Genomic DNA, 23,441 nt, shown 5'->3' on the forward strand with positions numbered 1-23,441 from the left:
ATTATCAAATATTTGAAGAGCACCATAACTAAAAGATTATTATTACCCTCTTCTTCACCTCTTACTTTACTTGCTTATCCTGACTCTGATTGGGGGGGGTAACCCCGATAATCGTATTTCCACCACAGGTTATTGTGTGTTACTTGGAGAGTCACTTATTCATTGAGGTGTAAGAAGCAACAGAAAGTTTTCTCTTCTACTGAAGCAGAGTATCGTGTGATGGCCACTACCACCATTGAGATTGTATGGTTAAGAAGTTTCTTTAAGGATATGGGCGTCTCATTCTCAACTCCTTCGAAGTTGTGTTGCGGCAATAAGAGTTTTATCTACATTGCCAGCAATCACACCCTTCATGAACGAACAAAGCACATTGAGATGGACTATCATTATGTTCATGATGAGTTCTTACGGGGCACCATTCAAGTGCCATATGTTCCTACCGAGTATCAGTTGGGGGACTTCTTCACCAAAGCTTTGCCATTGCCTCGTTTCTACTTTCTCCTTAGCAAACTCTTAGTGATCGCACCATGTGTTTGAGGGGGGTGTTAAAATATGTTTTATATACATATATATATATATATATATATATATATATATATATATATATATATATATATATATATATATATATATATATTATGACACACACATATATATTACATATATATGTCTATGTGTCTCTCTACATATATAAATATATATATTTCTTTTGTAATACCCAATAGGGGCAAATTAATCCTTTCACATTGTACATGCATATCCTAAAATATATGCTCTTTTTCCCTTTTTCTTTTTTCCTTTCTTTCTTTTCTTTCTTTATTGGTTGAGAGGGGTCTACAAAGAGTTGTTGGACCCCTCCATCGGTCATAAATATGACCGTTGGAGGGGCTCCAACGACTCTATGGGAGCCCCTCCTTGGGTCGCTTACTGTGTATAAATAAGGGGCTTGGCCCCACGTATTCTTCAAAATTCTTGTGAAGCCTTATGTGAGTGGAATATATTTTTTTCACCTTATTTTGTGTGTTTTACCACTTTTGTGGTTTGTTGCAATCTTGCCCATTTGTGGCTTCTTGTGTATGTACGTGCTTTTGTGCTTGCTCTTGGAGGTATCGCCTCACTCATTTGGCACTTCATTACGGGGGGGGGGGGGCTTAGAGCCTTTAACAAAAAAAATTTTGCCCAATATCGGGAAAACTTGATTCCTGTTCACTTCCCACTAGAATTCTAGGTCACTTCCCTCTTCATTTCCTCTTCACTTCCGGTTCGCTTCCTAGGTTGCTTCCGGTCCACTTCCCTTCTCACTTCTAAGACGATTCCTGGTTCGCTTCTAAGTCATCGCGAGCTTCCCACTTCCTAAAATTTTAAAAGTACCTCACTTCCCGAATTGCTTCCTCGACTAACAACACTGATTCCAACCAAAGCCAGCCTAAACCAGTTGGACAAGGTATCTTTCTAGTGTCATAAAACCCAACTATTATCAACTTTCAACCCAATCCAACCCAGCCTAAACCAGTTAGATAAGTTATTTTCGTGCTAGCTTTAACATGAATAGAACTTGGCCCAACTCATTGCTAGCCAGCTGGGCCTAACCTCATGCACATAACAAATGACAAATACTTATCCTTTAGAAAATGCAATCTGATTCTAAGCAATTAGGGGGAGAAAATAAAAAGAAAATAGAACTATGCTCGTAGACGAGTTACTATATTCTGAGTTGCATGCTTGTATGGGATTAACTACATTTGAAGCTGAATAAAGATGAGCACATTTGATTGCGGACGAGAACTGGAACCATAACTGCTTATTTATTTTAATTTTCCCTTGTGAGAAAGAGGTGATAGCTATAGGCAATTTTCCTTTCAAAAGTACAGATACATATAATGGCAACCATTATAATGTTTAACAACAAAAGGGCCACTGCTTGGTGCGATAGTAGAGTACTCAATGTCACTTTGGAAACTTGTGTTTCAGTCTTGAGAGTGACCGCTTGCAAAAAACAAGCAGAAGGATAAGACTGACCCGGAATACCCCTTCTCAGCATCCCAAGCTATGGGACTGGACTTGATAAGTCTTTTTTCTATGATGCATGACAACAAGAAATGTGCACACAGACCAAAAAAAATACTCGTGAGTATGATTAAGTCAGCATATATTCCAGCACGCCCCTCCAAAAATTCTTCTGCAGATATGTATGGATACATGCACAAGCAAACATATCCTAGCGAGTTTGAATCTCCATATATATCCAAAACTAAAAGTGATACATCTTGGATTCAAAACAGGTAGAAAACCGGTCCACATATTGCAAAATTTATTGCAGATTCCCTATCATAATTTTTAATAATGCTCAAATAATTGATTCCCTCTACAAGCACTGAGTTTAAGATGCATACCCTCTACAAGCAACTGATACGACCAGGTCAAAGACAGTTTTGAAAGATTCCACACAGATAGTTGAGGCTTTGAACCACGAGATATGGTCACAAGATCATCCGATTTTGGTACAAAAAGAAGTGCTGCAATTGGCTGAACAATAAACGAATAGAAAACAGAAAATTTTAGCACATACGCATGTCTGCAGACTCTGCACATATAGAAACACATAAACCTGCATGTACACGAGTATCTCAGGCATATATAATTGCTAAAAGATTACCTTAACATATATATACCCAAAAGATTACCTTAAGAGTCTCCCCAACTACAGCAATGAGGGCATTTGTGTCTGGATTCCACAATGTAATGCTAGTCTCTTCAGCAACTGCCAGGACAGACCCATCCACAGAAAATCCAGCGGCAGTCATAGGTTTCTTTCTGGATCGCAGCCAGAATCATTATGTTATAAAAAACAGCCAGCAAAATTCAAATAGAGTTTTACATCTGAATTCTGAATCACAACGGAAATGATTGAAAAAGAGCAAAATTTGTTAAGATGTATATATATATATATATTTGACTGTTTTTTATTGTAATAGGTTTTACCCAAGGGCATTTTTTTCATTTCATATGCATGAAATAGGGCACATTAGGGGCACTTTTGACCTTTTATTTATTTTATTTTATTTATTTTATTTATTTTATTTCTTTTTTTGTTTCTAGCTGTTAGGAACTAGCCCAACGGCTAGCCGCTCTTGTGTATGAAACTCAATAAAAAGGGGGTTATTCCCCCATTCAAGTATGCTTCTCTTAAGCATACTCTAGTGAATAAGAACTTATATTTTTTGTGTTGTGCTCTCTTGTTATTGCCCTTAGTGGCTATTGTATGCACTTTTGTGCTTTTGTATTTGCCATTGATTGGATTTTGTATTGTCCCTTGGCGGACTTTTGCTTGTGCACTTTGTTTTATATAATGTATGCCCTTATTGGCTTCATTATTGTATTTCCTCTTGTATCATTACATGGTATCATATCCTTAGGCATTTGGGATCGTGTAATACTTCTTTAAAGTTTGGGGTTGCGGCATGGAAGGGATATTCTTCAAGCATTTTTTCTCTCCTCCAAAGATGGGCCAAAAAGAATCCATGACGGTGATTGCATTCAAGCTAAATTACTCAAACTACCTAACATGGGCTGCCACTATGGAGAACCATCTTAAGGCCAAAAAGCTTTGTGAGTTTGTGAGTGGAACCACATGTGAGCCACAACTAATACTCACCAAAAGAGAGAAATCAAATTAAAGTCCTTGATGATGAAGAAAGAGAAAAAACTCCTAGTGAATATCATATTAAGGTGGAGGATTGGGAAGCCGAGAACTCTCAATCCTATCCTGGTTCCTAAATAGCATGGAACTTAAGATAGTCACCAATACTGTGAAGTTCAAGAAAGCTTGTGATGCATGGATCTTTCTCAAGAACAAGACTTGACACAACAATACTTCGTTCCAGAGAAGATTCAAACAATAAAACAATGAGATAAGAGTGTGAGAGATTACTATTAAACTCTCTCACATCTTTTGAATGAGTTGGCTTTGCTTGAGCCTAAATGAGAAGGCCTGGCCATTGAGATGAGGCAAAAGTAATTGGAGAAGAAACAACTCTTTACATTCCTATTAAGGTTGAGACCCAAGTTTGAGCAAGTTAGGTCCTCAATTTTGCATAGGACCACTACTACCTTACTTAATGAGGCCCTTGCCAAGGTATACCAAGCCGAAACCCGACTTGGTATGAACAAAGGGAGTAAGGAAGTTCTTTCTATGTCAAGACCCGGCAACAATATCAAAACATATAAATATCCTTATTTTGGCAACCGTACAACCGACTTGGTAATATTTCATTTTTTTAATGAACTGGGACATATCAAACCGGAATGTCCCAAACTTAAAAAGAATGTAGCAACCGTTAAAGAATCATCTAAATGTAACGAAAGAAGAAAAATACAAGTAGATGCCTCTTATGGGCTTACAAGAATGCAAGAACACGAGAACACAATGACCACTTATGGGTCAATACAAAAGAACATTCATACAAGCCACTTATCTAAGGGGAAGCACCCCTATATATACACAAAGGAGAGCCAATATGGCTGTTGGGAGCATCCCAACAACTATATTTGGGCAATAATAATATTGCCCATTACAAAAAAGGAATTTACAAAAAAAAACAAAAAAAAAACAAAATATATACAGACAGAAGTGCCCCTAGCAGGCACAACCTATACAATAAAAAGACTAAAATACTCCTATTGGATATTACCTATTACACTCATATATATATATATATATATATGATACAACTTAACATTCCACCTCAAACTTACGCGGTGATCACCAAAAGTTTGTCAAGTGAAACCAGGGAGATGAAAGCGCTTTTGTGAAGAAGTCAACTAGTTGGAATTATGAATTTATGATGCTACATAACAGGATAATAGTCTCGTTAAGGTATTTTTCACGAACATAGTGGTAATTCATCTCGATGTGCTTGGTACGTTTACGGAATGTATGATCGTCGACTATATAGATGATGCTCTTGTTGTCACAACCAAGGTTTTAAAACCCGTGACTCGGAACTCGACTCATTCTTTATTGACTCGTGACTCGGCGGGTCAACTCGGTGACTCGGACCGGGTTTTGTTAACTTTTGATTTTAAAAGAAAAACAATATATAAATTGTCAGTCCATGGGAAAGATGTATTATTCAGTACAAGAGTGATTCATCACGCCAACACCTTCATAGCCCTTGGAAACTACATGATCCCAATGGCACTGGTATCCTGTGTGATTATGGATTGCAATCACTTGGATCATGCAATATACAGAGAATGGCAGGTTGAGTTAAGAGATTCATTATTTTGGAAAAACAAAGAACACATAATGGAGTTGGACAGATTTTCTGCACCATGAAAGAATTCAAACAGCTATTAGCAGCTCGAAAGAAGATAGAATAAAATTTTCAATGCCTAAGATTAGAGGTTAGGAAAAGTGAAATTGTTGCAGGCCTTAGATTCATGATGCCCAGCTCTTAAATAAAAAAGATTCCAATTAGACAAAGGGTAGAAACAGAGACAAATGATGTTGGTAAAATGGCACAGAAGCTGCAACAAATGCTACAGACTGGGGAAAAGTATCACTCTATAAGATAAACTATCATTTACAAGAACATAAAGTGGAAAACTAGAAGTTGCCTTGAACCTCTAGTGGTCCACAAAAGGGTGGTGATGGGGCAATGTTAGTTATGGAGGCAAAGTTTTTTTATGAAGTTGTATTATCATGTATGTAAAGTAATATGTGATATTTGTAATGAAATATGCGGAAAAGCAAAGAGTGCATTAAGCACTTACAACATCCACTAATGAACAAACAAAAGGACTAACACCCAAACCCATAAGAGACAACACAACATAAAAATATAAATGTCTCTTATTGAAAAAAGAGAGAGCTCTCAAGAGTGAAGAATACAAGAGGGGTTCACCCCTATTTATACACAAAAGAAGGAGAGGAGGAGTGGCCTTATGGCCTTAAAAGAAGAGCCACCTAGGGGCTCCCATGGAGTCGTTGGGAGCCCCCAACGGTCACAAATGTGACCGTTGGGGGCCCCATCGACTCCATGGTGGGGCCCCTTTTAGGTGGACAAAAATACAAAAAATAAAAAATGAAAAATGAAAAAAAGAATTTACAAAAAATAAAGAAAAGAAACAAGTACCCCTATCGGGTACTTGTGAAATGACTAAAATACCCCTAACGGGTATTTTAGATAATACATATATATATATGTATGTATATAAACATATATATATGAATTACATGTAATTTAACACCCTCCCTCAAGCTTTACGGGGATATAACCGAAAGCTTGTTAAGGAGAAACAAAAAACGAAGAGCAGCAAGGGCCTTAGTGAAGAAGTCCGTCAACTGGTACTCAGATGTGACATAAGGTAGTGCTATGGTTCCTCTCAGGTATTCATCACGTACGTAATGGCAGTCCATCTCAATATACTTAGTACGCTCATGGAAGGTGTGATTGCTTGCAATATAAATTGAACTTTTGTTGTCACAACACATCTTCGAAGGAGTAGAGATGACAATGCCCATATCACTGAGGAGACTTCTTAGCCATACAAGTTCCATGGTTGTAGTGGTCATAGCACGATATTCCGCTTCCGTTGAGGACAAGGATACTTTGTGTTGCTTCTTGCATCTCCAAGAAATCATAGTCACCTAAGAAAACACAAAATCTCATAGTTGAGACTCGATCATTGGGATTTCCTTCCTAATCAGCATCAGTATAAGCAATTAAATCAAGTGATAAAGAGGAGGAAAGAAAAACTCCTTTAGTTATGGTGTTTTTGTCTGACAATCCTTAAGACTGCACTCATGTGCACGGTTGTAGGTGCATGTTGAAACTGACTGACAGAGTGGACAACATGAGCTATGTCTGGCCGAGTAATGGATAAGTAGGTTAGAGACCCAACAAGTTGCCGGTATGGAGTAGGATCCTCGAGAGGTGTTCCAACTTACAACCTTAATTTTGCATTGATGAATTCAGGGGTTTATGTCTTCTTATCATCGGAGATACCAGATTTGGAACAAATGTCAGCAGTCAGTTTCATCTGAGAGAGAATGTACCCTCGAGGAGAGTACGCCACTTCAATCCCTAAAAAGTATCTTAAGAAACCAAGATCAGACATGTCAAAATGTTCTTTTAAAACTTCTTAATATCATAAATTCCTTGCTCATCACTTCCAGTAATGATCATATCATCAACATAAAGTAGTAAAATAACTACTGAAGACCCTGCACTTTTCACAAACAAAGCAGTGTCAGTATAACATGAACAAAAATTCAAACTTGTCATTACATTACTAAATCTATCATGCCAAGCCTTTGGGGCTTGTTTTAAACCATATAATGCCTTTTTAAGTTTGAGAATTTTATTTTTACCAATACATACTCCTGGTGGGGGATCCATGTAAACTTTTTCATTTAATTCGTCATTCAGAAATGCATTCTTAACATCTAGTTGATAGATAGGTCATTTTTTCACTGACGCAATGGCAATAAGAGTCCTAACACTAGTCATTCTAGCAACAGGAGTGAAGGTTTCTTCATAATCTATACCATATTCTTGAGCATATCCTTTAGCTACTAACCGGGCTTTATAACGTTCTGATGAACCATCACTCTTAGTTTTAATTTTGAAGACCCATCTACATCCAATTGATTTCTTTCCAGTGGGTAACGAAGTTATTTCCCAAGTTTTTGCCTTTTCAAGGGCACTAAGATCTAAGTTCATGGCTTCAACCCATTGGGGAATGTTTTTTGCCTCATTATAGTGTGAAGGTTCATGAAATGAGTGCAACGCAATTAGACACGCTCTATACCTTGGAATTAGGGACTCATAGGAAACAAACCTATTAGGAGGATTGAAGATTCGACCGGATCTCCTTAAAGAGGTTTCTTCTATGTTGGATCCTTGAGAGTATTTTTCTAAGGCGCTCATTTGAGTTTGTTGACCACGCCTAACATAGGTTTGGATTGGTCTATCACTTTCATCTACAACATTGTCAAGAGGAATATCCTCTAGGTCATTCAAAGATTCATTAGAGATTTCCTCTTCTTGAGGAGTCTCATCTTCTTGAGATAGAAGATCAAATAAAAAAGCATATTCACTTTCGTCAATATCTTTAGTTTTCACAAAACCATTTTCATTTTCCAAAAAAGTTACATCTTTGGATACATAGAGTTTGTTATTTTTTAAGTCAAAACATCTAAAACCCTTTTGATTTTCTCCATATCCCAAGAAACACATTCAATAGCTTTAGGAGATAATTTGTCCCGTTTATGTGTAAGAACAAAACATTTACACCCAAAAATTCTTAATCTATTGAAATCGGGTGTTCTTTCAAATAGTTTTTCATATGAAGATGTATTTTGTAAGGATGAAGATATCATTCTATTTATTAAGTTGAGGTTAAGGCCGCTTCGGCCCAAAAACTCTTCGGAATTTCTTTGGAAATAAGGAGTGTCCTAGTGGTTTCCATGATGTGTCTATGCTTTCTTTCGGCCAAGCCGTTTTGTTGGGGAGTCCTAGGACACGATCTTTGATGACAAATTTCATTTACTTCTAAATAATTTTGAAATTCATTTGATAAATATTCTCCACCCGAATCGGATCTAAGAGTAGAGATATTACTTGAAAATTGATTTTTAACTATCATATGAAATTTTTTGAAGAAGTCAAAGACTTCGGATTTTAAATTGAGAAAGTAGATCCATACATACCTAGTGTAGTCATCAATGAAGGTAACGTAATAGGAGTACCCTCCTTTAGACATGACCGGGGAAGGACCCCAAACGTCCGAATGGACTAACTCAAAAGGTCTTTTGGACACAAAAGTTCGGTTTGGAAACAGAGTGGATTTCATTTTACCAAAAATACAATTCTTGCAAACAAAATGTTTCTCATTACAAATTTTCTTTCCAAATGGAAAGGAGTATATTTTTTAGAAACTTGGATGTCCAAGTCTTTGATGTCAAATTTCAATATTTTTATCTTGGACATGGTTATAAAACGAGTTAGTAGGGAGTTTCAAGTTGCTCATGTAATAGAGATCTCCCCTCCTATGGCCTTGCCCAATCTGCTTCCCGGACCGGAGATCCTGTATAGAGCAATCCTTAGTTGAGAAGGAGATTTCACATTCATGATCACATATTTGAGCAACAGAGAGGAGATTTAAATTAAGTTGAGGTACAACTCTCACGTTTGACACAAAGAAATCTTTGGAAAAGTTTAAAGTTCCAAAACTTTTTACTTGTAAAGATGTACCATCTGCAGTTGAAACATAGGAGTTTTTATAGTTAATACACAAATCGGAAAGCTCATTTTCAAGCGGAGTCATATGAAAGGAAGCTACAGAGTCAAGGATCCAAGAAGACATACCTAGAGGAGAGGAAGAAGCTATGGCGGCACTCGAGGTTGATGGTATCTTGAGTAGAGTTTGTAGTGCTTCCGATAGTTGAGCAAGAGAAAAAGATTTCTTCCCTTTGATGGTTTCCTCTTTCTTTTGAGTAGCTTCTTCAACGGAAGCAACCTTGTTTTTAGGTGCTTCATTCAACTTAGGGCAATTAGGTCTTATATGACCCGGCTCTTGACAATGATGGAAAATGACTTTTCTATAGTTGTCATTATAATTATTTTGCCTTCCAAAATGTGGAGGTTTGTAAGCTTTCATATGGTTGTCGGGTTTTGATACGGCCAAGACATCATCTCCTCCTTTAATCATGCCAAGACGAGTTTCTTCTTGGCATATTTCGGCTATGGCATCTTCCAAGGTAAGAGACTTGGATCTATGTAGGAGGGAAGATCTAACTTGTTCATATTCGGGCCTAAGCCCATGTAAAAATTGGAAAAACTGCTCTTTTTCCATTTGTTTTATCCTTAATTCCACATCCACACTAGAAACCCATTTTGGTTCTAGTAAAGATAGTTCATCCCATAGGGGTCCAAGAGTGCTAAAGTAATCCCTTACACTCATTTCTCCTTGCTTGATAGTCCGGATTTTTTCTTGAAGAAAAAATTGACAAGCAAGGTCTTTTTGAGTAAACATACATTTCATAAAGAACCATGCTTCATTAGCCATCCGAAACTTGGCAATGTTGGCGCAAATCTTGAGCTCCACATTGTTCATGAACCAAGCAAGAATCTTGGCATGCTTACTTTCCCAATCTTCCACTTTAGATTGGTGATCTTCAATGGCCTTCATGCGAGCATTTCCTTCAAGAGTTTTTTCTTGATCACCATCCATCTTAGTTAGTTGGAGTTGTGGTTCCGGAATGGTGCCCATAACGTATCCCCAAAGTTTTTTACCTTTGAGGTTGTTCTCCATGGCGGCAGCCCACATTATGTAGTTGGAGCCATTGAGCTTGAAGGAGAGATCAATCTTTTGTTCTCCTTCCATTTTAATAGCTCACAAGAGGATAAATAAAGAGAGATACAACAAGAAAAAAAATATAGCTACACAACTAGCTATATTAAGAAGAAGAGCATACACAAGGCTTTGATACCATGTAATGAAATATGCGGAAAAGCAAAGAGTGCATTAAGCACTTACAACATCCACTAATGAACAAACAAAAAGGCTAACACCCAAACCCACAAGAGACAACACAACATAAAAATATAAATGTCTCTTATTGAAAAGAGAGAGAGCTCTCAAGAGTGAAGAATACAAGAGGGGTTCACCCCTATTTATACACAAAAGGAGAGGAGGAGTGGCCTTATGGCCTTAAAAGAAGAGCCACCTAGGGGCTCCCATGGAGTCGTTGGGAGCCCCCAACGGTCACAAATGTGACTGTTGGGGGCCCCATCGACTCCATGGTGGGGCCTCTTTTAGGTGGGCAAAAATACAAAAAATAAAAAATAAAAAAAAGAAATTACAAAAAATAAAGAAAAGAAACAAGTACCCCTATCGGGTACTTGTGAAATAACTAAAATACCCCTATCGGGTATTTTAGATAATACATATATATATATATGTATATAAACATATATATATATGAATTACATGTATTTTAACAATATTCAGATAAGGAATCCTTAGGTCCTAACTCTCCAATCTCCATGTGTCTTGAAAGAAATCCTTGTTTTTAGATGCATAGAATTCTTTGTTAATTGGGTTTATAGACTAGAATGCTTTGTTGTTTGATTTATATACTATAACAGTTATTTGTTCAAAAAGATCTTTCCTGACAGTCCATGGGAAATATGTATTATTCAGTAGAAAAGTGAATATGTGTGTGTAAAATACCCAAAAAATCAAATTTCAAACATCCCAGAACTCGCCCGAGTCAGGCCGAGTCAGCAGCCGAGTTTTAGCAGCCCGAGTTTAGCTTGTCGGGTTGACTCGCTGGAGGGCCGAACCGAGCCGAGTCACCGAGTTGACTCGACGAGTTTTAAAACACTGGTCACAACACAACCTTGAAGGTGAATGCATATGCACCCCCACGTCCTCCATTAATCTTCTTAACCACACGATTTCATACTCAGCTTTCGTTGATGATATAAACACCTTTTGTTGTTTCTTGCATTTTCAGGACACCAATGAATCACCTATAAACACACAAAAACCAGTAGTTGAAAGTCTATCATTAGGGTCTCCTCTCCATTCAAGTGGAGAAGAAGACAAAAAAATCCCTTTAGAGACAGAATTTTGTAAATATTTAATAATATGCATAACAACACTCATGCGCAGAGTTGTAGAAGAAAGTTAAAACTAACTGTACGCATTGCATGAGAGGTCGGGTGATAGTCAAATAAGTAAGAGCATCAATCATCTGCCTATAGGGAGTGAAATCTTCCAAGGGTGTTCCATCATCGATCTTCATCTTTGCATTAATTCCAGGAGTATCCACCCTCTTTTCAACATTAATGGCGGACTTGTCAATAATCTCAGTTGCAAACTTGAATTGAGTTAGAAAATAACGACGTGCAAAAAATGCTACCTCAATCCCTAATAAATAACGAAGGAAGCCTAGATCTGTTATTTCAAAATTTTGTTTTAAAACATTTTTATATAACTAACTACCTACTTATCTCCTCCAATAATTATCATATTATCAATATAGAGAAGAAGGATAACATCTACATCAAAATTCTTAACAAACATATTAGTGTCAGCTTTAAAACCAAGCCTAACCATAACAAAACTAAATCTATCATACCAGACCTTAGGGGTTTGTGTTAAACCATACATACATAGCCTTTTTTAAGTGAAGAACCTTTCCTTGTGGAATTTCATATCCTAGTGGACGGTCCATGTAAACATCTTCCTCTAATTTCCAATTTTGACATTCATTTGACAAATATCACAGTTTCTAATAGCAGCTATAGCGATGAGGGTTCTAATTGAAGTCATTCTTGATACTGGGACAAAAGTTTCATTATAATTAATTTCATATTCCTGTGAATAACATTTATCCACTAACCTAGCTTTATATCATTCTAAAGAGCCATTACATTTGGCTTTTACCTTATATACTCACCTACAACCTAAGGTCTTTTTTTCTTTAGGAAGATTTTCAATGGTCCAGGTATGGGATTTTTCTGAAGCCTCAAGCTTAGTTCATGGCATCTATCTATTCAAGATGATCTTTGGCTTGTTTATATGTATTTGGCTCAAAGTAGAAATTTTTTTTTGCTAGGCATGCTCTATATTGAAGGGAAAAGGACTCGTAAGACAAATCAATCTGAAGGTCGAGTTTCCCTAGTAGATCTTCTAAAGGAACTAGATTATGAGGATTCAAGATTGAAATATTTTTCTAAAACACTAGGCCCACTATCAATGCCTCTTTTTCTATACTGAGTAAGTGATCGTTCATGGCTATCTACTACATGGTTCTCATCAACAGGAGTATGTAACTGAGGTTCTTCATTCATAATATCAATGCACAAAGTACATTATCCTTAGGAAACAATTCAAAAAGAAATGAATAATTATTAGTTTTCTTAGGCACATGTTAGATCAAAAAAACTTTCTCCTTCTAAAAAGGACACATTTTGAGAGATATAAAGTTTATCATTTTTGAGATCATAACATCTAAAATATTTTTGTGTTTCTCTGTATCCAAGACACAAGGAATAGCTCTAGGAGATAATTTGTCATTTTTTGTAGTAAAAACTAAACATTTGCAACCTAAGGTTCTTAATCTAGAGTAATCCAGAGGAATTTTATAAGGTTTTTCAGATATTTTAAAGCTTGATAGAGGGCATTCTATTTACAAGATAGACAACGGGAAGTGCAGCTTCAACCCAAAATTCTTTAGGAACATTTTTTGAAATGAGAGTTCTAGTAGTTTCTATAATATATCTATATTTTCTTTTGGTCAATCCATTTTGTTGATTGTAAGCATAAGATCTTTCGGTCATTCCATTTAGATCTAAATATTTTTTTAAATAATTTCAGATAATTTTTTTCCCTCAATCGGACCAAAGAATAGACATTAATTTTAAATAGGTTTTAGACTAAGTTGTGAAAAGTTTTAAAATTTTGAAACACTTTGTTTTTTTGCCTAAGAAAATAAATCCAAGTATAGCAAGAATAATCATCAACAAATAACACATAATAAGCATAACCACCTTTAGATACAATTGTGCAGGACTCCATACATGGACCCCATACATCTGAATGTATTAATTCAAGTGATTTAGAAGCAAAAAAGTGTTAAAATGTAAAACTGTACATATATGTATATATAATAATATTATATTATTATATATATATAAATACATTTTTAATTTCTTTCTTTTCTGTATTTTTTTTTCCTTTATTTTTATTTTTTGTCTTTATGTCATCTAGTTCAGTTTGAACTAGAATGACTGTTGCTAGTCAAGTCCTGTCCAGACTTGACTAGCAATAGAGCTGTTGGACTGACACATTCCAACAGCTCTAAATAGAGCTGTTGGACTGTGCCCAACAGCTCTATTGAGTCATCTTTCAGCTCTGTATATAAAGGGGTGCAGCCCCTCTTGTATTTTACTCCAATGCTTCTTAAGCAATTGGTTTTTCATATCAATAAAGAATACATTTTTATTTTTATTTTGTTTCCAGTTATACCCTTTTTAAGGGTTATGCTTTAGTGTCATTCTTGACACTTGCTCTTGTTAATCAAAGCTCGTGTTTCGAATATCCCCATTTCATTTCATGGTATCAAAGCCGCGGAAGTACTAAATCTTGAGAAAAAGCTGCCTCGGTTTTCGTGCCCGTTTGCAAAAGTGTTCGCCACTTGAAGAGAAGTGTTTTATCACTTCATTGGAGAAGATTTCACATCTTGTTGTATTGTTTTTTTTTTTCTTTCTTTCTCATTTTCCTTCTTGTTTCTCTTCTATCCATATTCTTTCTCTCCTTGTAATCGATGGATGACAATGATAAAGTCACCATCATGCCTATGAAACTAAGCGATACGAACTATGTAACATGGGCTTCAATCATGAAGCACCATATATGGGGAAAAGGCTTATGGGGGATTGTGGATGGTTCCGATTCGGAACCTAAGCTATCTCTTACTAAAAAGGAGGGAGATAAAGACGTCCCTCTATCGGAAGAAGAGAAAATCAAGGCTATTGCCTCATACGAGAAGAAATGGAAAGAATGGAGAATATCTCATGCAAAGATAATGTCATGGCTTATCAATAGCGTTGACATTAAAAAATGCTCAAGTCTTGCCAAATTTGATCATGCCGATAAGGCATGGGAATACCTTAAGAATATGTATTCCCTTAAAGATATTGCACACGTGTGCAACCTCCAAGAAAAAGTTCGAATGATGACACAAGGAGACAAAACTATTCGTGAATATTACAATGGGTTGTCCGAACTTTGGGAAGAACTTTCCCTTTTAGAACCAAAGTGGCATTGTGCCGAAGACATCGAGCTTCGTCAGAAACAACTCGATGTTGAACATTTTTACCAGTTTATCACTGGATTAAGGCCGGAATTTGAAGCCACTAAATCGGCCCTACTTCACCGGGGAAAAAATCCTTCTATTGTTGAAACTATTGAAGAGTTAACAATGGAAGAAAATCGTCTCCGGAAAGGTTCTTTAAAAATTGAAGATGATTCTGTTTTAGCCGTGTCTAGACCAGGGAATCATGTTCGATCATATAGGCCTCCTCACTTTAACCGACAAAATGGTGACTATGATAAGAAGAAAGTTATTTGTCATCACTGTCATGAACCGGGACACTACAGGCCACAATGTCCCAAACTTAAGGAGCTGAGAGAAAAAAGAGCTGCAATTGCTGGATCGGAGCCTAAAGATCAGGATGCACCAGTTTCCCTGGCCCAACTAATGGAGATCCTTCAGCCTCTCATGAAAGGTGTCTCTTCCTCATTTGAAGCTACAACCGGCGCAGCAGCCTCATCTTTTTCTGATTTAGGTAAAATTTCTTGGCTTCTTGACTCTGGTGCATCTTTTCATATGACCCCAAATAATCAAAGTCTATCCAAATGTGTTAAAAATAAAACAAGTGTGTCAAAGGTCTTTACTGCTGATGGGACGTCTCTTGAAATAGAAGGAATAGGAGATTTTGAAAAAATTTATAAAACAAAATTTTTTTTTATTCCAGAAATTAGACATGTTCCCAAATTAAATTTAAATCTTTTATCTGTATCTCAAATTTCTGATTATGGGTGTAATATTTCTTTTTCTTCTCATGGTTGTTGGGTACAGGATCGCCAGTCAGGCAAGCTGATTGGGGAAGGCCATAGAGAAGGAGGACTCTATTACATGGATTTTTTGGAAATGCCGAAGAAAGCTTTTTGTTATAATATTCAAAAAATAGAGTTGGAACTGTGGCATAAGAGACTTGGTCACCCACATATAGACAAAATCCAACTTTTTCCAAATCTAGGGAAATTTTGTAACTCTGAATCATTTGATTGTAAAGATTGTATTCTCGGCAAAATGAAAAGATTACCATTTCAGAACAGAACCTTTTTCTCTTCAAGACCACTTGAATTAATACACTCGGATGTTTGGGGTCCTGCACCAGTAATTTCTAAAGGAGGATTTGTTTACTATGTTATTTTTGTCGATGATTTCTCCCGACATACGTGGATGTACTTTCTCAAACATAAGTCTGAAGTATTTTCATACTTTCAAACTTTTCATAATATGGTTAAAAACAAATTTCAAAATGATATTACTATTTTTCGCACAGATTCAGGGGGAGAGTTTTTATCCACAGATTTTCAAAATTATCTTAAATTGCATGGCATCACACATCAAAGATCTTGTCCTTATACACCTCAACAAAATGGACTGGCAGAACGAAAACATCGCCATATTATAGAAACCACTAGAACTTTATTAATAGCAAATCAAGTCCCTAAAGACTTTTGGGCAGAAGCTGCCTTAACTGCCACCTATCTCATTAATAGGATGTCATCTTCTTCGTTACAAAATATCACTCCCATTGAAAAACTTATGAACATTTCTCCAGACTACTCTAGATTAAGAATATTTGGGTGCAAATGTTTCATATTTACTGACAAAAATGATAAACTTTTCCCTCGTGCGATTCCCTGTGCCTTTTTAGGATATGCTAAAAACCAGAAAGGTTATAGATGTTTTGACTTCAAAAATAATAAACTATATGTGTCTAGAAATGTTTCCTTTCTTGAAAAGGAGAGCTTCTTTGATTTTAGAAAATTAAAAGACGTCACTGAGTACTCCTTTTTGCTAGATCTAACATCAACATCTGATGAATATGACCTTGATTGTAACTTTGATGATGATCCAAGAATTATTGATCTTAATGTTGAAAATGAAGAAGTTCATAGAGATACTAGTATTCAATATTCCAGGCGACAAGAGTCTAATACTCCATGTGCACTTGAGAAATATTCTAACATTCCAACTAGACAATCATCCCGAATCTCGAGGCCTCCAGAAAAGTTTGTATCATACGAGTCTTTCTCACCCACATATAGGGCAGTTATTGCATTAATTCACTCATATGAAGAACCATCCACATATTTTCAAGCAAAAAATGATATCAAATGGATAGAAGCCATGAAAGCTGAATTAGATGCACTTGAAAAGACTTCTACATGGAATATTCAAGATCTTCCTCAAGGGAAGAAAACTATAGGATGTCGATAGGTTTATAAAATTAAAACCAAGAGTGATGGTACTCTTGAAAGATATAAAGCTCGTTTAGTAGCCAAAGGTTATGCCCAAGAATATGGGATTGATTATGAAGAAACCTTTGCTCTGGTGGCTCGTATGACAACTGTCTGAACCTTAATTGCCTTAGCTTCTATCAAAAAATGATCTATTTTTCAAATAGATGTCAAAAATGCTTTTTAAAATGGAAGGCTAGTTGAAGAAGTATACATAGAACCCCCTCCTGGTCTAAGTATTCATAAGGGTAAAGTCCTTCGCTTAGAAAAAACTCTTTATGGACTTAAACAAGCACCAAAAGCTTGGTATGATAGGTTTAGTCGTGTTATGATTGATATTGGTTTTCAATTCTGTTTAACTGGCATTGTTTTGTTTATTAAGAATTCTGATGCAGGGATCATTGTGTTTTTTCTCTATGTGGATGATATGATCATCACCGGAAGCGATAAACAGGGAGTTGAAACAATCAAAACACTTCTTAAATCTCATTTTGAAATGACTGATTTGGGCTTGTTGAGATATTTTTTAGGCATTGAAGTTGCTTATTCTCCTAGAGGATATTTATTATCTCACACTAAATTTGCTTTTGATATTGTTTTCAGGTCTGGTATTACTGATGATAAGAAAGTTGACACTCCAGAAGTTGTTAATGTTAAAATGAAGATTGATGATGGAGAACTTCTTGCAGACCCTACTCCTTACAGACAGCTTGTCGGGGCACTTTCCTATCTATCCATTACCAGACCAGATATAGCACATGTTGTTCATACAGCAAGTCAATTTCAACATGCTCCTACTTCTGTTCATATGGGAGCAGTCATGCGTATTATCAGATACATCAAGTCCTCTCTTTCACGAGGACTTTTCTTATCTTCCTCCTCTTCTCTTGATTTAATTGCATATACTGATGCTGATTGGGGAGGTGATCCCAATAACAGACACTCAACCACTGGCTTTTGTGTCTTTTTAGGGGAATCATTAATCTCGTGGAGGTGTAAAAAGCAGCAGAAGGTATCTCTCTCATCCACCGAAGCTGAATACAGAGCCATGGCAACCACGACCATGGAAGTAGTTTGGCTCCGACGACTGCTTGCTGACATGGGAGTTGAAGCAACAAAGGCTTCACAAATGTGTTGTGACAACAAAAGTGCGATCTACATTGCCAGTAACAGAACATTCCACGAACGCACCAAACACATCGAAATGGATTGTCACTACGTCAGAGAGGAATATCTACACGGGATAATTGATCTGCCATATGTCACTTCAGAATATCAGTTAGCAGACCTCTTTACAAAGCCTCTCGCTGCTCCCCGATTTCACTTTCTCTTAGACAAACTTTCGCTCATTGTACCGTAAGTTTGAGGGGGAGTGTTAAAATGTAAAACTGTACATATATGTATATATAATAATATTATATTATTATATATATATATATAAATACATTTTTAATTTCTTTCTTTTCTATATTTTTTTTTCCTTTATTTTTATTTTTTGTCTTTATGTCATCTAGTTCAGTTTGAACTAGAATGACTGTTGCTAGTCAAGTCCTGTCCAGACTTGACTAGCAATAGAGCTGTTGGACTGCCACAGTCCAACAGCTCTTAATAGAGCTGTTGGACTGACATATTCCAACAGCTCTAAATAGAGCTGTTGGACTGTGCCCAACAGCTCTATTGAGTCATCTTTCAGCTGTGTATATAAAGGGGTGCAGCCCCTCTTGTATTTTACTCCAATGCTTCTTAAGCAATTGGTTTTTCATATCAATAAAGAATACATTTTTATTTTTATTTTGTTTCCAGTTATACCCTTTTTAAGGGTTATGCTTTAGTGTCATTCTTGACACTTGCTCTTGTTAATCAAAGCTCGTGTTTCGAAGATCCCCATTTCATTTCAAAAAGGTCCTTTCATCAAAGGGAATGGCCTTCATTTTACCAATGAAATTGGTGCAATCAAAATTTTTATTACAAAATTTTCTTAAATGTGGTACATTAGATAATTTGGATATGCTACGATAATCTAGCCTTTGATGCCACAAAAAAAGGTTAAATTCTTGTACATTGTAACAAAAAGTATTTTGAGGAATGAATAAACTAAATTCACTTGACAAGATCACATTCAAGTGGGGTAGGGTATAATAATTGAGAGACAAGGTTATCAGTTATTTGTCCATATTTTTAGGAGATAAATCTATGAGATATGTGATGATTATAAATTAACAATGAAGTAGAAAACATTACGATCTATCTATATTGACTCATGGAAGGAATTGTTTAAAAGTTCCAGCTCAGACATCGAACAGGGAAATTTCAGCAACTCAGGTGCAACAGCCCCTCTCCATTAGATTTGGGCTCTGCCATGATCATTGTGTCTTATATATATGTGTATGTTTGTGTGATTTATTTATTTATTTGGGCATCAAGAACCATGCCCACAGAAAGAATTATAAATGGTAGGTTTGGACCACAAAATATGATATAAAATATATAAAAAAATATCATTTGGGCATGTTGCATGGTGTCCCTGTTGGATGTTGTGACAAGTAATGTCACTAAGGATGCACCCAATACTAAGTGTGTTCTGTGACATAGTATGTCAAAGTAAAAGAAAGTCCTAAGAAATAAGAATAAAACAAAAATGAAAGTCAAATATTCTACAACACTGAAAACATTTATAAGGATGGGGACTTGGAGAGAGATATCTACAACATAGAAGAAGCCAATGGCTAAATTCACCCTGAGGCAAAAAGGAGGGAACAAGATGAATAACAAGTGCTGAAGTGATTAAAATCTACTGCTTGGTGTTAACCATGGTAACCCCACATCTTTTGTTACTCATCATGTGGATATACACATCAAATATTCCAAGATAATAGGCACCGATGAACTAAACAAGTCAAAATGGTTCAATTTCATTGAGAATATGATTGTAAGCAAGACCCCAGGAAGGTGCAGTCCTCAATGAACTACACCTTTTTCAGATTAAAGAAGCATACTTGTATGAACCAATGGATTGGCATTTCCACCCAGATTTCTGAAACATTTCATCGTTATGATGAACATGGCCGCTTCTAACCCAAATCTGGGAAACAACAAAATAATCTAATATCAGTAGGCAACCCAAAAAAAATAAACATGGCCAAGACAACAAAATGACACCCCAAATGTGCTACCACAACCATAGACCAAACAAAGCAGTACCTTGAAGTTACCTCCATAAGAAGAGCTTACTGCCATGGAACGAGTAGGATGGAAAGCAAGAGCAGAAATTTCAGCATCACTTAAAAAAGACAAAACAAAAAAAAACTAATAACTAAGTAATACAGAATGAAACAGTTTCAAATTATTAATACTTCCAGCATGTCCCTAAATACAAAATCTAGAAGTCACCATATTCTTAAATATGAATTAAGGAAGCAGGGATCGAGTGGTAAGATATCAGAAGACAATGAAAATATTTACACTAAAAAATGGTTTTCAAACTAAAGCAATTACGACTATGCTTTGACTATGTCTTATAATCATATCTAGTAATTATAAACATTATAAGTTCAATTTCTTAATAAAAGAGATGCCAGCTTATACATACATATAATACGATAAATCATAGGAAAACTTTGCCAAAAGGGGAAGTACGTCAACTGGCATATTGAACAGCAAATTAATGGACAAGGCAGCCTTCTGTCTTACAAGGCTACTCCATTTTGGCTCCCATTCCATGTTCCCTTATGCACTGGTCATATTGAAAACTTTACAAAAATGGCCATATCTCCATATCCGCAGCCGTGTACATGTGACATAGACAGCCTTAAATGCAGATTAGAACTTAGACAATTCAAACATTACAATAGACAAGATACATGTGCATACTGTGCTTGTCCATGTATATCATATGCCATCTTGTATCCAGCAGGTATTTCTGTTTTTACCAACTGTTATGGAACTATTGCCCTCCAAATACAAAAATAGAACTTTTTTCTTCTTCCACGGATGTCTCCTTACAATTTTATCAGATGCCTGGATTTCCCTATCTTCTTCATCAACAGCCCGATGAAAGATAATTAAAACGTAAAAAGCATATATGAACAAGGTGGATGGTCAAATGCCAAAAAACATCCAGCAAAAGGGAGAAAGAGAGAAAATAATGAGTTGCAATCAACAGATCCCTAAGTTTCTTTAACACCAACCTCTTCCCAAAATGCACATAAACAAAAGCCACTTCAAATGATCATGAGGAAGCTCAATTATGATATAATACAAACAAAATAAGGAATTCTTGGTTCTAAAGCAGTAAAGCACAAATAATGAAGATGAAAAAAATTATACAAAATAGGAACAATCTATGTCACCTGGGTACAGGTATGGGTACGGAGGGTACGACACGGCAATTCCAAAAAATGTGGGTACGGGGACACAGCTATATATATAATTGTTTGGACTGACATAGGTCTAGTTCCGATCTGGGTCAGCTATGACACAGGTCTGATTCAGACCTAGGTTGAAACAAATCTGGATCTGGTCTGAATAAGACTTGGGTTTGGACTTTGACAAAGGTCTAGTTCTGATCTGGGTCAGCTTTGACACAGGTCTGATTCAGACCTAAGTTGAAACTTATCTGGATCTGGTCTGACCCAGGTCCGAATAATTCAGACCTGACTTTACCCAGGTCTTGTCATAACACCTGGTTTGTGCTAGGTGTTATGAAAGACATTAGCAAAAAGGGAAAAAAAAGAAAAAACATGAGAGAGAAAAAGAGAAACAGATCTGGATCTGAATCTGGTCCATTCAGACCTTATCATAACACCTAGTTTGCGCCAGGTGTTATGAAAGGTATTAGATGGAGAGAGAGAGAGTTGTCCTGACCCGTCGGTGTAAAACCCATTTTTTAAAAAAAAAAAAAAATTACCGGACCCGGGCCAGGTCGGGTCCGGACCCGACCCGGGCCCGCCTGCGATAGGGTTTTAAGATAACCCGACGCAATCCTCTTCCCGAGCGCCGCCCTCCCCATCGCGCCTTCTGCCGGATAGGGAAACCCATCGGGGTTTCCCCTTTTGTCGCTCTCCCCGAGCTCTTTAAGAGCATTGCGGGAGGGGAGGAACGATGCCCCGCCCCCCTTCTCGTTCCCTGCAGGCGGCAACCACGACCGACGCCTCCTCCTTCCCTGCGCACGCCGGCGATCGCCAGCCACCTCGCCTCCCAGGTACGCCACTTCTCCTCCTCCCTCTTCTCTTCCTCACCCCCCCCCCCCTCTCTCCGTCACCTCGTCGGGAGGCCGACAGGCGGCTCACAGCCCCTGCCGCGGCCTCCCACCTTCCCTGTGCCCATCGGGGGCCTGATAGGTGGCCTATGGGCCCCTGTCGTCCCCTCTTCCCTCTGGGGGTGCGCCGGAGTGCCGGCAGGGGACCAATGGCCCCTGCGACACCCCCTCACCCCTATGGGTGATAGGGAAACCGACGGAAGGTCGGTTGCCTTCCCTGTCACCCCCGCCCCGGTCCCTCTTCTTCTGGCAGGGGTCAGTCCCTCTGCCACCCCTAGATCACCTGTAGGCAGGGGCAATTCCCCTGCCGCTTCATGTTTCCCGGCAGGCAGGGGCTCCCCCTGCTGCCTCTGGGGTTTTGGCGCACAGGGGTAGTGCCCCTGTCGCCTTCCTATCTCGGCTGGCAGGGGCAATGCCCCTGCCGCCCTTTGTTTTGTGGGGCTGGCAGGGACTCACCCCCCTGCCGCCTCTTGGCTTTTGGGAGGGCAGGGGATAACCCCCCTGCTGCCCCTTGATTCTCTGCACGCAGGGGGCTTGTCCCCCTGTCCCCCCCCCCCCCCCCCCCCCGTCCCGAGCTCTCTCCCTCTCTCTGTCGGCAGGGGCTGGGCCCTGCCTCCTTGTTGCTGTCGGCAGGGGCTAGCCCTGCCGTCTCGTGGCTGTCGACAGGGGCTGCCTCCCCTGCCGCATCGATGCTGTCGGCAGGGGCTGGTCCCCTGTCGTCTCGTGTTGTCGGCAGGGGCTGCCCCCCCTGCCGTTTCATGGCTGTCGGCAGGGGCTCAGTCCCTGCTGTTTTGTTGCGGTCGGCAGGGGCTCAGCCCCTGCCGCTTCGCTGCTGTCGGCAGGGGTAGGCCCCTGCCGCCTCGTTGCTGTCGGCAGGGGCTGACCCCCTGTCGCCTTGCTGTTTTTGACAGTGGCTCATTCCCTGTCGCCCCGTTGTCGTCGGTGCCGCCATCGCCTAATTCTACCCTTGCCCCGTTGCACCATTAATTATATTAGCAAAAATTGAATATTTAACACTCTTGCCTATTTACGCAACAGGTCCCGATCGTGCTCCACGGCTCAACCCTCG

The 23,441-nt window shown here is 38.1% G+C and overlaps 1 protein-coding gene across 2 annotated transcripts in view; it reads right to left on the reverse strand.

The window, feature by feature from the left end:
- LOC149822619 (uncharacterized) overlaps positions 1-23,441 on the reverse strand; it is a 100,776-nt gene that overhangs the window by 16,383 nt on the left and 60,952 nt on the right. For both annotated transcript variants that reach the window (XM_089981676.1, XM_089981675.1), the window contains exons 11-14: positions 20,317-20,395; positions 20,112-20,197; positions 2,685-2,814; positions 2,394-2,526 (exon numbers count right to left, since the gene is read on the reverse strand). In XM_089981676.1, the coding sequence (XP_089837802.1) occupies positions 2,394-2,526; positions 2,685-2,814; positions 20,112-20,197; positions 20,317-20,395 (428 nt within the window). The remainder of the gene's footprint in view (positions 1-2,393; positions 2,527-2,684; positions 2,815-20,111; positions 20,198-20,316; positions 20,396-23,441) is intronic.

The sequence above is a fragment of the Nuphar pumila genome, chromosome 11, assembly GCF_984573655.1.
Source record: "Nuphar pumila chromosome 11, dmNupPumi1.hap1.1, whole genome shotgun sequence".
In the NCBI taxonomy this organism is placed as follows: Eukaryota; Viridiplantae; Streptophyta; class Magnoliopsida; order Nymphaeales; family Nymphaeaceae; genus Nuphar; species Nuphar pumila.